This window comes from Microchirus variegatus (genome assembly GCF_963457635.1).
Source record: "Microchirus variegatus genome assembly, chromosome: 10".
Classification (NCBI taxonomy): Eukaryota; Metazoa; Chordata; class Actinopteri; order Pleuronectiformes; family Soleidae; genus Microchirus; species Microchirus variegatus.
The window spans coordinates 87,501-100,837 of NC_139811.1; the positions used below are offsets into that span (position 1 = coordinate 87,501).

General features: G+C 44.5%; 1 protein-coding gene across 1 annotated transcript in view; it reads left to right on the forward strand.

Annotated features, from left to right (window-relative positions):
• The window catches only part of LOC310933015 (integrin alpha-3-like), a gene marked incomplete at both ends in the record, with an annotated part of 13,435 nt that extends 2,123 nt beyond the window's left edge, over nucleotides 1–11,312 (forward strand). Inside the window, 23 exons of the mRNA XM_083896438.1 lie at nucleotides 1,450–1,535; nucleotides 1,621–1,757; nucleotides 1,899–2,005; nucleotides 2,104–2,196; nucleotides 2,286–2,345; nucleotides 2,434–2,587; nucleotides 2,682–2,875; nucleotides 4,844–4,932; nucleotides 5,058–5,191; nucleotides 5,387–5,464; nucleotides 5,617–5,684; nucleotides 6,062–6,198; nucleotides 6,612–6,755; nucleotides 6,909–7,006; nucleotides 7,237–7,405; nucleotides 8,828–8,904; nucleotides 9,237–9,300; nucleotides 9,368–9,538; nucleotides 9,601–9,687; nucleotides 9,827–9,937; nucleotides 10,295–10,393; nucleotides 10,475–10,600; nucleotides 11,160–11,312. Of these exons, the coding sequence (XP_083752564.1) occupies nucleotides 1,450–1,535; nucleotides 1,621–1,757; nucleotides 1,899–2,005; nucleotides 2,104–2,196; nucleotides 2,286–2,345; nucleotides 2,434–2,587; nucleotides 2,682–2,875; nucleotides 4,844–4,932; nucleotides 5,058–5,191; nucleotides 5,387–5,464; nucleotides 5,617–5,684; nucleotides 6,062–6,198; nucleotides 6,612–6,755; nucleotides 6,909–7,006; nucleotides 7,237–7,405; nucleotides 8,828–8,904; nucleotides 9,237–9,300; nucleotides 9,368–9,538; nucleotides 9,601–9,687; nucleotides 9,827–9,937; nucleotides 10,295–10,393; nucleotides 10,475–10,600; nucleotides 11,160–11,312 (2,636 nt within the window). The remainder of the gene's footprint in view (nucleotides 1–1,449; nucleotides 1,536–1,620; nucleotides 1,758–1,898; nucleotides 2,006–2,103; nucleotides 2,197–2,285; nucleotides 2,346–2,433; nucleotides 2,588–2,681; nucleotides 2,876–4,843; nucleotides 4,933–5,057; nucleotides 5,192–5,386; nucleotides 5,465–5,616; nucleotides 5,685–6,061; nucleotides 6,199–6,611; nucleotides 6,756–6,908; nucleotides 7,007–7,236; nucleotides 7,406–8,827; nucleotides 8,905–9,236; nucleotides 9,301–9,367; nucleotides 9,539–9,600; nucleotides 9,688–9,826; nucleotides 9,938–10,294; nucleotides 10,394–10,474; nucleotides 10,601–11,159) is intronic.
• Nucleotides 11,313–13,337: the final 2,025 nt, after the last annotated feature.

Sequence of the window (13,337 nt, forward strand, 5' to 3'; positions counted from 1 at the left end):
TTCACCTGTCCTCATCATCATTCACCTGTCCTCTTCATCATTCACCTGTCCTCTTCATCATTCACCTGTCCTCCTCATCATTCACCTGTCCTCATCATTCACCTGTCCTCCTCATCATTCACCTGTCCTCATCATTCACATGTCCTCATCATTCAACTTTCCTCCTCATCATTCACCTGTCCTCATTATTCACCTGTCCTCTTCATTCACCTGTCCTCATCATTCACCTGTCCTCATCATTCACCTGTCCTCATCATTCACCTGTCCTCTTCATCATTCACCTGTCCTCATCATTCACCTGTCCTCATCATCATTCACCTGTCCTCATCATTCACCTGTCCTCATCATAATTCACCTGTCCTCTTCATCATTCACCTGTCCTCATCATTCACCTGTCCTCATCATTCACCTGTCCTCCTCATCATTCACCTGTCCTCATCATTCACCTGTCCTCATCATTCACCTGTCCTCTTCATTCATCTGTCCTCATTATTCACCTGTCCTCCTTATCATTCACCTGTCCTCCTCTTCATTCACCTGTCCTCTTCATCATTCACTTGTCCTCCTCATCATTCACCTGTCCTCCTCATCATTCACCTGTCCTCTTCATCATTCACCTGTCCTCCTCATCATTCACCTGTCCTCTTCATCATTCACCTGTCCTCCTCATCATTCACCTGTCCTCCTCATCATTCACCTGTCCTCTTCATCATTCACCTGTCCTCCTCATCATTCACCTGTCCTCTTCATCATTCACCTGTCCTCCTCATCATTCACCTGTCCTCTTCATCATTCACCTGTCCTCTTCATCATTCACCTGTCCTCCTCATCATTCACCTGTCCTCCTCATCAATCACCTGTCCTCTTCATCATTCACCTGTCCTCATCATTCACCTGTCCACCTCATCATTCACCTGTCCTCATCATTCACCTGTCCTCTTCATCATTCACCTGTCCTCATCATTCACCTGTCCTCATCATTCACTTGTCCTCATCATTCACCTGTCCTCATCATTCACCTGTCCTCTTCATCATTCACCTGTCCTCATCATTCACCTGTCCTCATCATTCACTTGTCCTCATCATTCACCTGTCCTCTTCATCATTCACCTGTCCTCATCATTCACCTGTCCTCATCATTCACCTGTCCTCATCATTCACCTGTCCTCATCATTCACTTGTCCTCATCATTCACCTGTCCTCATCATTCACCTGTCCTCTTCATCATTCACCTGTCCTCATCATTCACCTGTCCTCATCATTCACCTGTCCTCATCATTCACCTGTCCTCATCATTCACTTGTCCTCATCATTCACCTGTCCTCTTCATCATTCACCTGTCCTCTTCATCATTCACCTGTCCTCATCATTCACCTGTTCTCATCATCACATCACTGTGACACCTGTCAATCAGAGGACGTCATGTTTAAAGTCACGTCTCTTCTCCAGATGTCAACCTGTCTGAGGACCTGATAGAGGACATGTGGCTGGGAGGGACAGTGGTCAGTCAGGGTCCACCTGGTGGGCGTGTCCTGGTCAGTGTGTGTGTGTGTGTTAACTGTGTGTGTGTGTGTGTGTCAACTGTGTGTGTGTGTGTGTTCACTGTGTGTGTGTTTTCAGGTGTGTGGTCATCGCTTCGTTAAACTCTACGGTCCGTTAAGAATCAGACAGATGATTGGTCGATGTTATCTCCGTGGTAACGACCTGCGCTACGACGACACTGACCTCAACTGGCAGAACCCAGAGCAACCGTGCAGGTGAGTCACGTGACCTCTGTGACCTCTGCAGGTGAGTCACGTGACCTCTGAGGTCTGACTCACGTGTGTGTGTGTGTGTGTGTGTGTGTGTGTGTGTGTGTGTGTGTGTGTGTGTGTGTGTGTGTGTGTGTGTGTGTGCAGTCACCTGGGTGATGTCAGAGCTGAGGTCATGTGTAACGCAGGTATTTCAGCTTCAATCACTCAGAACGAGGTCATCGTCGGATCACCTGGAAGTTACGAATGGCAAGGTAACGTTTATGAGATTATATTAGACTGTACCATTAGTGAACTGTGGGTGAACCTGTGTGTGTGTGTGTGTGTGTGTGTGTGTGTGTGTGTGTTTCAGGTAACGTCCATGTTTCCTGGTTGAATCCTGACGACGTCTTTGACTCTCAGAAAAGTTCCTTCACCAACATGAACCACAGAAGCATTTATATCGGTGTGTGACATCACTTCTTGAGAATGACATCACTTCCTGAGGACAACAATGTCCAATGTGTGTGTGTGTGTGTGTGTGTGTGTTTTCAGGATACTCCGTCACTCAGTCTCACCATCTTCTTGCTGAGAATGATGTAACCATAGTAACAGGTGATTGACAGCTTATCTCTCCATTCATTAGTGCAGTTGTTGTGTATTGATTATTGATGAAAGTATTGATCAGGTGATTGATTGACAGGTGCTCCTAAGGACAGTAAGCGTGATGCTCGTGGCTCCGTGCTGTTGGCGGTGAAACGGTCCAATCAGCTGATTGGTCAGCTGACCCTGCGCGGCGAGCAGACGGGCTCGTACTTCGGTAACGCCGTAGCAACCACTGACCTCAACAACGACGGGTAACAGGGTTAGCTGTTAGCTGTTAGCTGTTAGCTGTTAGCTTCACACATCACGTCCTGGTTGATCACAGTCACCGTTGATTGTCTGGTGCAGGTGGGACGACCTGTTGGTGGGCGCTCCTTTTTTCTTCCATCGCCAACAGGAAGTGGGCGGAGCCGTTTATGTCTACATGAACTCAGGTGGGAGGATCAGTCCAGAACCCAGTGTGGTTCTGAGAGGACCAGCTGGATCCGCCTTCGGTATGACTGTCACTGCTGCTGGAGACCTGAATCAAGACGGCTTCCAGGGTGAGAATCACTGATCGATAATCACTGATCCATATTCGCTGATCCATATTCGCTGATCGATAATCACTGATCGATAATCGCTGAGCGATAATCGCTGATCGATATTCGCTGAGCGATAATCGCTGATCGATATTCGCTGAGCGATAATCGCTGATCGATATTCGCTGATCGATATTGGCTGATCGATATTCGCTGATCGATATTCGCTGATTGATATTCGCTGATCGATAATCGCTGATCGATAATGGCTGATCGATATTTGCTGATCGATAATGGCTGATCAATAATGGCTGATCGATATATCCGCTGATCGATAATGGCTGATCGATATTCGCTGATCGATAATGGCTGATCGATAATGGCTGATCGATATTCGCTGATCGATAATGGCTGATCGATATTTGCTGATCGATAATGGCTGATCGATAATGGCTGATCGATATTCGCTGATCGATAATGGCTGATCGATAATGGCTATCGATATTCGCTGATCGATAATGGCTGATCAATATTAGCTGATCGATAATGGCTGATCGATATTCGCTGATCGATAATGGCTGATCGATAATGGCTGATCGATATTCGCTGAACGATAATGGCTGATCGATAATGGCTGAACGATAATGGCTGATCGATATTCGCTGATCGATAATGGCTGATCGATAATGGCTGAACGATAATGGCTGATCGATATTCGCTGAACGATAATGGCTGATTGATAATGGCTGAACGATAATGGCTGATCAATATTTGCTGATCGATAATGGCTGAACGATAATGGCTGATCGATAATGGCTGATCGATAATGGCTGAACGATATTTGCTGATCGATAATGGCTGATCAATATTTGCTGATCGATAATGGCTGATCGATAATGGCTGATCGATATTCGCTGAACGATAATGGCTGATCGATAATGGCTGATCGATAATGGCTGAAGGATAATGGCTGATCGATATTCGCTGAACGATAATAGCTGATCGATAATGGCTGAACGATAATGGCTGATCGATATTCGCTGAACGATAATAGCTGATCGATAATGGCTGAACGATAATGGCTGATCGATATTCGCTGAACGATAATGGCTGATCGATAATGGCTGAACGATAATGGCTGATCGATAATGGCTGATCGATAATGGCTGAACGATAATGGCTGATCGATATTCGCTGAACGATAATGGCTGATCGATAATGGCTGAACGATAATGGCTGATCGATAATGGCTGATCGATAATGGCTGATCGATAATGGCTGAACGATAATGGCTGATCGATATTCGATGAACGATAATGGCTGATCGATAATGGCTGATCGATAATGGCTGAACAATAATGGCTGATCGATATTCGCTGAACGATAATGGCTGATCGATAATGGCTGAACGATAATGGCTGATCGATAATGGCTGATCGATAATGGCTGAACGATAATGGCTGATCGATATTCGCTGAACGATAATGGCTGATCGATAATGGCTGAACGATAATGGCTGATCGATAATGGCTGATCGATAATGGCTGATCGATAATGGCTGAACGATAATGGCTGATCGATATTCGATGAACGATAATGGCTGATCGATAATGGCTGATCGATAATGGCTGAACAATAATGGCTGATCGATATTCGCTGAACGATAATGGCTGATCGATAATGGCTGAACGATAATGGCTGATCGATAATGGCTGATCGATAATGGCTGAACGATAATGGCTGATCGATATTCGCTGAACGATAATGGCTGATCGATAATGGCTGAACGATAATGGCTGATCGATAATGGCTGATCGATAATGGCTGATCGATAATGGCTGAACGATAATGGCTGATCGATATTCGCTGAACGATAATGGCTGATCGATAATGGCTGAACGATAATGGCTGATCGATATCCGCTGATCGATAATGGCTGATCGATAATGGCTGATCGATAATGGCTGATCAGTCATTGTTGTGTTTCAGACTTTGCTGTCGGAGCTCCGTTCCATGAAACAGGAAGTGTGATGATCTGGATCGGCAGTAGAGACGGGGTTTCAATAGAACCGAACCAGGTCTGTGAGTCTTTGTCTCACACACACACACACACACACACACACACACACACACACACACACACACACACACACACACACACACAGACAGGTCCTGATGGTGTGTCCTCTGCTGCCCCCTGCAGGTGATCCGTGGCAGCAGCGTGTCTCCACGCTTCAGGACGTTTGGCTTCTCTCTGTCCTCAGGTTTGGACGTGGACGGGAACAAGTATCCTGACCTGCTGATTGGTTCTCTGGACGACACTGTCGCTCTGCTCAGGTAAGTCTGGAACTGTCAATCAACTGTCAATCAACTGTCAATCAACTGTTTATGGATTAATGCTTATCAATAAAATAAAGGAAACCAACTGATCAATAGATAGCTGGATTTGATTAATGTATGCATGGATGATTGATTGATTTACTGATTGATTGATTGATTGATTGATTGATTGATTGATTGATTGTCCCTCAGAACTCGTCCAGTCGTCCATCTCAGTAAAACTCTGAGTGTTTTTCCAAACATCGTCGACTCAAACGTCTGTGACTTTTGGTGAGAAACTGACACTGAAAAAGCTAATGCTAACAGCTAATGCTAACCAACTGATGGAGTGTGTGTGTGTGTTTGTGTGTGTGTGTGTGTGCGTGTGCGTGTGCGTGTGCGTGCGCGTGCGTGTGTGTGTGTGTGTGTGTGTGTGTGTGTAGTATTCAGGTGGAAGTTTGTTTCTCTTACATCTTCAGCACCGGAGAGAAAAGTGACAGAGACAACATCAGTGAGTCATCGATGTACTGTCTGTCCTCTGTGTCCTTCTGTCCTCTGTGTCCTTCTGTCCTCTGTGTCCTTCTGTCCTCTGTGTCCTTCTGTCCTCTGTGTCCTCTGTGTCCTTCTGTCCTCTGTCCTAGTAAAACACATTACACACACACACACACAGGTCTGATTTGATGTTTGTTGTGATCTGATCATTAATCTGATCATTAACTGATTAATTATTGATGATCAACTTTATGGATGAATTGTTTTCACACCACATACATTTGTGTGATCTATGAATCCATGAACCTGAATGACATGGTGAATTACACTGATGTGCTCATGTGTCCACACTGTCCTTCTGTCTCTGCTCTTGTCTTCTGTGTCTTCGTCTTCTAGCCGTTTATTTCACTGTAGCTGCTGACATCACCAGCCTCAAGTCCCGCCTCCATTTCCATGACAACAAGAACCAAACCGTCTCCTCGTTCCTGTCGATGCCAAAAAACCTGTGTCAAACCTTCAGAGTGGGACTTCTGGTGAGTCGCTCACATGTTGTCACACACTGCCCCCTGCAGGCTGTTAAAGGCTGCTGCTGCTGCTGCAGGACACAAGAATGACGTGTTACATTGTCCTCTGGACAGGAGTGAAACAAGAGGACATGTCCTGGGTCGGGGGTCAGGGGTCAGGGGTCAGGAGCCTGAGAAGTCTTCATGGAACAGTGACCTGCAGCTCACTCTGGGAGCGTTTGCTGGGTCTGTTGTCATCAGACAGAAATAGACGACCTGCCTATCTCTGGGTCTTCAGGGGTCATCTACAGTGTCCTACAGGGAGCTGACCCCATAACCCCATGACCCCATAACCCCATGACCCCATGACCCCATGACCCTGATCCAGATAAGTGGTAGAAAACAACAAAGATGTGATCACTTCTTCTGTTTTGTGTCTTCAGACTCCAGTCAGAGACAAAGTGGAGCCTCTGGTCTTTTCTCTGGACGCTTCGTTACATGAACACCTTCCCAAGAAAAGAAGTCCTCTACACGACCTCACACACTTTCCAGTGCTGAGCCAAGCACCACATCCCATCAGAACCCAGGTAAGAACCATCAGAACCTTCAGAACCCAGGTAAGAACCAGTCAGAACCACCCGAACCCAGGTAAGAACCATCAGAACTCAGGAAGAACCATCAGGAACCAGGTACTAGTCAACACTGTGAATGGCTGTTAACTAAATGTCTTCATCTCCCAGATCCATATCCAGAAGACCTGTGGTTCTGACAACCGTTGCCATAGTAACCTGCAGATGACCGCCCAGTTCACAGATGAAAATCTGAAACCCTTCAGCAAGTAAGAGAACCAGTCCAGACTGGATCGGAAAGACCTGAGTCAAGAGTTTGGACACGCCTTCTCATTTGAATATTTTTTCTTTATTTTCACGACTCTTTATTTTGTAGATTCTCAGTGAAATCATCAAAACTATGAATGAACACGTGTGGAATTATGTCGTCAACATGAAAGTCTGAAACTAGCCACCGTTAGCTTTAGCTTTGATCCCTGCTTTGCGTGTGTGTGTTCAGGGTGAACGTCTCTCAGTTGTTACAGAACAACATCACAGTCTCCAGGTTGATTCTGGAGGTCAACATCAGTAACCTGCAGTCTCCAGGTCGACCAGCAGAGGACGCTCACGCTGCCACTCTGAACGTCAGCTTCCCTCCATCACTCTTATACTCTGGAGTTCGCACCAAGGTGGGTCATGGAGGCGTGGTCTGAGGGTAGGTCATGGAGGCGTGGTCTGAGGGTGGGTCATGGAGGCGTGGTCTGAGGGTGGGTCATGGAGGCGTGGTCTGAGGGTGGGTCATGGAGGCGTGGTCTGAGGGTGGGTCATGGAGGCGTGGTCTGAGGGTGAGTCATGGAGGCGTGGTCTGAGGGTGGGTCATGGAGGCGTGGTCTGAGGGTGGGTCATGGAGGCGTGGTCTGAGGGTAGGTCATGGAGGCGTGGTCTGAGGGTGGGTCATGGAGGCGTGGTCTGAGGGTGAGTCATGGAGGCGTGGTCTGAGGGTGAGTCATGGAGGCGTGGTCTGAGGGTGGGTCATGGAGGCGTGGTCTGAGGGTGGGTCATGGAGGCGTGGTCTGTGGGTGAGTCATGGAGGCGTGGTCTGAGGGTGGGTCATGGAGGCGTGGTCTGAGGGTAGGTCATGGAGGCGTCATGGAGGCGTGGTCTGAGGGTGGGTCATGGAGGCGTGGTCTGAGGGTGGGTCATGGAGGCGTGGTCTGAGGGTGGGTCATGGAGGCGTCATGGAGGCGTGGTCTGTGGGTGAGTCATGGAGGCGTGGTCTGAGGGTGAGTCATGGAGGCGTGGTCTGAGGGTAGGTCATGGAGGCGTCATGGAGGCGTGGTCTGAGGGTTTGTTTACATGTGACAGTTGTATTTGTGTTTCAGGGTGAAACGATGACATCATCAGTGAAGTGTTCTGTCAAAGCCTGGGTTCTTGTTTGTGAGCTGGGGAACCCGTTCAGAAGCAAACAGAAGGTTCTCAACATCACTACTCTGAATTAAGTTTAATTCCCAATAATAATTTTCCATCAGAATTATAGTTTACATGATCTTTTTAAATGGAATTCATTTTTATTCGTAAACACAGCCAATGTCTTATGTTGTCTCATAATGTCTCATAATGTCTCATATTGTCTTATAATGTCTCATATTGTCTTATAATGTCTCATATTGTCTTATAATGTCTTATAATGTCTCATATTGTCTCATATTGTCTCATAATGTCTCATATTGTCTCATGTTGTCTCATATTGTCTTATAATGTCTTATAATGTCTCATATTGTCTTATAATGTCTTATAATGTCTAAAATTGTCTCATAATGTCTCATATTGTCTTATAATGTCTCATATTGTCTCATATTGTCTCATAATGTCTCATATTGTCTCATGTTGTCTCATATTGTCTTATAATGTCTTATAATGTCTCATATTGTCTTATAATGTCTCATATTGTCTTATAATGTCTTATAATGTCTAAAATTGTCTCATAATGTCTCAAATCGTCTTATAATGTCTCATATTGTCTCATAATGTCTTATAATGTCTCATATTGTCTCATATTGTCTCATATTGTCTTATAATGTCTCATATTGTCTCATATTGTCTCATTCCAGGTTCAGGTGTGGATCATATTTCAGTCTGACATCAGTGTGGAAACCTCTGAGATCCAGAGTGAGCTACAGCTGTCCACGTGAGACACACACACACACACACACACACACACACACACACACACACACACACACACACACACACACACACACACACACACATACACACACACACACACACACACTGTCTGATATGTCCATGTCTCAGTCTCAGTGAACAGTCTCTGTCTCCTGTCCTCGTCTCACTGTTGGTGGAACATTGGCTGATGACGTCTCTGTCTCTGTAAGTGTCCACACACACACACACACACACACACACACACACACACACACACACACACATGTCCATGTATGTGTCTGTCTCTCAGCGTCCACACAGACAGAAACACGTGTCACTTCCTGTATCTGACAGGATCAGCCCACCAGGCCCCGCCTCCTTCAGTGGTCATGTGAGGACAGTGGACATCAGCTTCCAGGTGAAGTGTCTCACGTGTGGACGATGTGTCCACAGATGAGCTGTAACCTGACACCTGTCTCTCACAGGTCAACGTCAACGGTCCGTCACTTGGTTGTCAAGGTAACCTGGAGGTGGAATTTTATTGGCCGTTGGCGTCGTCCAATGGGAAGTGGTTGCTGTACCTCACAGAGATCCAGGTGCAGGGCGCCGCCCAGGCTCGCTGTGGTCCGCCTGACATGGTAACCATGGTAACCATGGTAACACACACACAGTCCTTTCAAAATAAGATGAGGACAAATATTTGTTCATGTTCACTCAGCTGTCAGAGGAGGGGCAGGAGATGGGGAGGCGGAGTCTGGAGGAGGAGCCTGTCCTCCACCTGTACAGGAAAAAGTCCTACATTCTGGTCAGTACCACCACCTGACACCTGGGGGCAGACTACTGTTGTACACTGTGTTTAAGTGTGTGTGTGTGTGTGTGTGTGTGTGTGTGTGTGTGTGTGTGTGTGTGTGTGTGTGTGTGTGTGTGTGTGTGTGTGTGGACAGGACTGTGTCCTAGGAGCCAGGTGTGTGACATTTGTGTGTCCACTGATGGACATGAAGAAGTCAGCGACCCTGACGGTCCGAGCCCGGGTGTGGAGCGCCACCATGATGGAGGTAAACAAAATGTTACCGAGTTGTAAACGAGTTGTAAACAAACTGTAAACGAGTTGTAAACGAGTTGTAAACGAGCTGTAAACAAACTGTAAACAATCTGTAAACGAGCTGTAAACAATCTGTAAACAATCTGTTAACAATCTGTAAACGAGCTGTAAACAATCTGTAAACAAATTGTAAACAAACTATAAACGAGCTATAAACAAACTGTAAACGAGCTGTAAACAATCTGTAAACAATCTGTAAACAATCTGTAAACAATCTGTAAACAAACTGTAAAAAATCTGTAAACGAGCTGTAAACAAAGTTAATCAGGGGCGGAGCCTGATCCTCACGTCCCTCATCATTGTCTTTCAGGACTTTATTGACGCAGCAAGTGTTTTGGTTCGAGGTCGAGCGACTCTGCAGCTGAACACAAACACAAACAACATCAAAATGAAGCCTCACAGCGTGGACGTAAGCGCCCCCTACAGGTCACCTAGTTCCATTTTACTGTCATTTCTCATGTCGTCTCCTCAGTCACGTCTTCTTCTGCAGATTGAGGTCCACATTTACCCAGAGCTGGGACAGCAGGTGGACTTCAGTGCCCCCTGGTGGCTGGTGGTGGTTTCTGTTGTGGTTGGAGTTTCACTGTTGGCTGTGATCTGTCTGCTGCTGTGGAAGGTAAACTGTGCTCTCATGGCGCCCCCTGCTGTTCAGTAAAGGTTCTTCAGGACACAGACTGACTTTCTGTTTCTGACTCAACACGTTTTTATTCTTTTACATTTGCTGGCGAAAAACAAAGCCACGCCCTCACGTTAGCCTCTCTCTCATTGGTCAAAGCCACGCCCTCACGGTAGCCTCTCTCTCATTGGTCAGTTCCAGACTGAACTATTGTCTGTGATGTCACGTATGTTCAAACAGACTCAATGAGACCAAACATTAGTCCAATACTTGATTCTCTTCACTGGATCTCCACCTTATAGAAAAGACTCTGGAATAAGCTCCTCCCCCTGAGAGTCACATGATCACTGACCTCCTTTTTAAATCCAAACTTAAAATTTATTCAGAATAGCTTTTAATACCCAGTAATGTGGTGACAGGTTTTATTATTTGTTTTATTTTACTTCACTTTTTTATTCCGTTAATAAATAATTGACGTTTCATGAATTTTTCTGCTTCTGGAATGTTTTTATTTTGTAAAGTTCAGCTGTTTGTGACGTCATCTCTGGCTTCTCTGCAGTGTGGTTTCTTTGTGCGTCACACGGTGGCGCTCCACCAGGGGAGGATTATGGGTAAACAGAAGCAGCACACGGACGCTGACGGTTTCCTGATCCAGGGCCACGCCCCCTCACCTCCAAGACACTGGCTCACTTCCTGGACTGAGACTCGTTGATGCAGCTGTGGTTGCTATGGAAACAAGTCACGAACCGGACCAAAGAGCGACTCACTGCCTGTGTGTGTGTGTGTGTTGATGTTTACTAAATATTTTAATTTATGTAAACAATGTAGATGCAGTGTCATCAGTTGTGTTTGTGGGTGTGGTTTACTGACTGGACATGTATTGATCTATTATCAGTGATGCTCTTTTATAGCTCCGCCCACAACATTTAGTCATTCAGATGTTTATATTGAAGTGTTTTCGCCACCTGCTGGTTTTCATGTGTAACTGCTTCTTAAAGGGCTACACTTTCTGTGACACACGTTGTGTTTGAGTGTTGTCGGACTTTACAACATGAAGTGTGGGTTTTTTTGTATTGAGGTTTCCTATGATGTGAAATAAGTTATATTTCCAACGGCACTTGAAAGCAGCACCTGTTGATGTGACGTCTCGTGTTCACGTTGTGTGGACGTGGTTTGTAATCAGTATTTGTTACGATGTTTGTTACAAAGTCTGTGACAATGTTTCCTGTGTTTAATAAAGTATGACGAAGAATGTTTGTGCGGCTGTCAATTTAAAGTGCAATTTGACAATATTTTGAAGTGTGACAGTTTGACGATGTTTTTAAGTCTTACTGCGACAGTTTGACGATTGTGTTTTTAAGTCTTACTGCGACAGTTTGATGATGTTTTTAAGTCTTACTGCGACAGTTTGACGATGTTTTTAAGTCTTACTGCGACAGTTTGACAGTAGTGGCAGAAAGATTGTAATCTCTTACAGTTCTGCTGACACCAGTGAACGACATGAGGTCAGGACAGGAGAGAGGACTTCGTCATTTTCAAGTCTCTGACCACAACAGTCTTCACTACAGACTGTGACAAACCCAGTGATCCAGATGATCCTGGCGTTTAAAGACTTTTTACTTTTTATTCTTGTCATTGTGTATTGTATGTTTTGGGTAACATCTACTGCACGTCTGTCCGTCCAGAGAGTGGATCCCTCACCTGTGGTTCTCCCTAAGGTTTCTACCCTTTTTCCCTTTTACAAGGGTTTTTTCCCGGGTAGTTTTTCCTTACCCTAGTCGAAGGTCTAAGGACAGAGGATGTTACCAACCCTGTGAAGTCCCGTGAGACAAACTATGTTTTGTAAACTGTGGGCTATATAAATAAAGATTGATTGATTGATTGATTGATGAGAAAGAGAGCAGGTCATGAGGATAAGTGGAGGAACAGACACAGGAGTTGTCTGTTTTTTGGGGGTTTATTTCCCCCAAAAAGTTATCTTTTCTTGTTGTCAAATTTTGGACAAATGATATAGAAAAAAATATTTTAAAAAGTCACATTTTGGTCTTGACTTTTTTTTTTTACTTTTTGGTCAAAGTTAGGAAAACTTTTTTTTTTCCTTATTTTGTTAATGTTGGAAACCATACTATAGTATGACTTATTTGTCAAGATTTGGACGACATGCTGCAGTATGAGTTTTTGGTCAAAAAATAAAAAAAATAGTATGACGTTTTTGTCAAATTTTGGACCAAAAAAATATTTTCACATTTTTTTTCAAATTTTGAACGACATAGTATTATATGACGTTTTTGTCAAATTTTGGACCAAAAAAATATTTTCAAACATTTTTTGAAGTTTTGGACGATATAGTATAGTATGCTGTTTTTGTCAAATTTTTGAACAAAATTCTTTTTTCAAGAAAATGGTCAGATTTTGGACAAATAGTGTAGTATGACATTTTGCTCATCGACGTAGTATAGTATGACGTTTTGGTCACATTTTGGTCTAAATAATGTATTTCTAAAAAAGTATCAGTTTTGGATGAAATAGTGTAGTATGACATTTTGGTTGATGACATAGTACACTCTGACGTTTTGGTCACATTTTGGACTAAAAAAAGAAATTTCAAAAAAATCAGATTTTGGACGTCATGGTATAACGTTTTTGTCAAATTTTGGACCAAAAAAATATTTTCAAACATTTTTTTAAGTTTTGGACGATATAGTATAGTATGATGTTTTTGTAAAATTTTGGACCA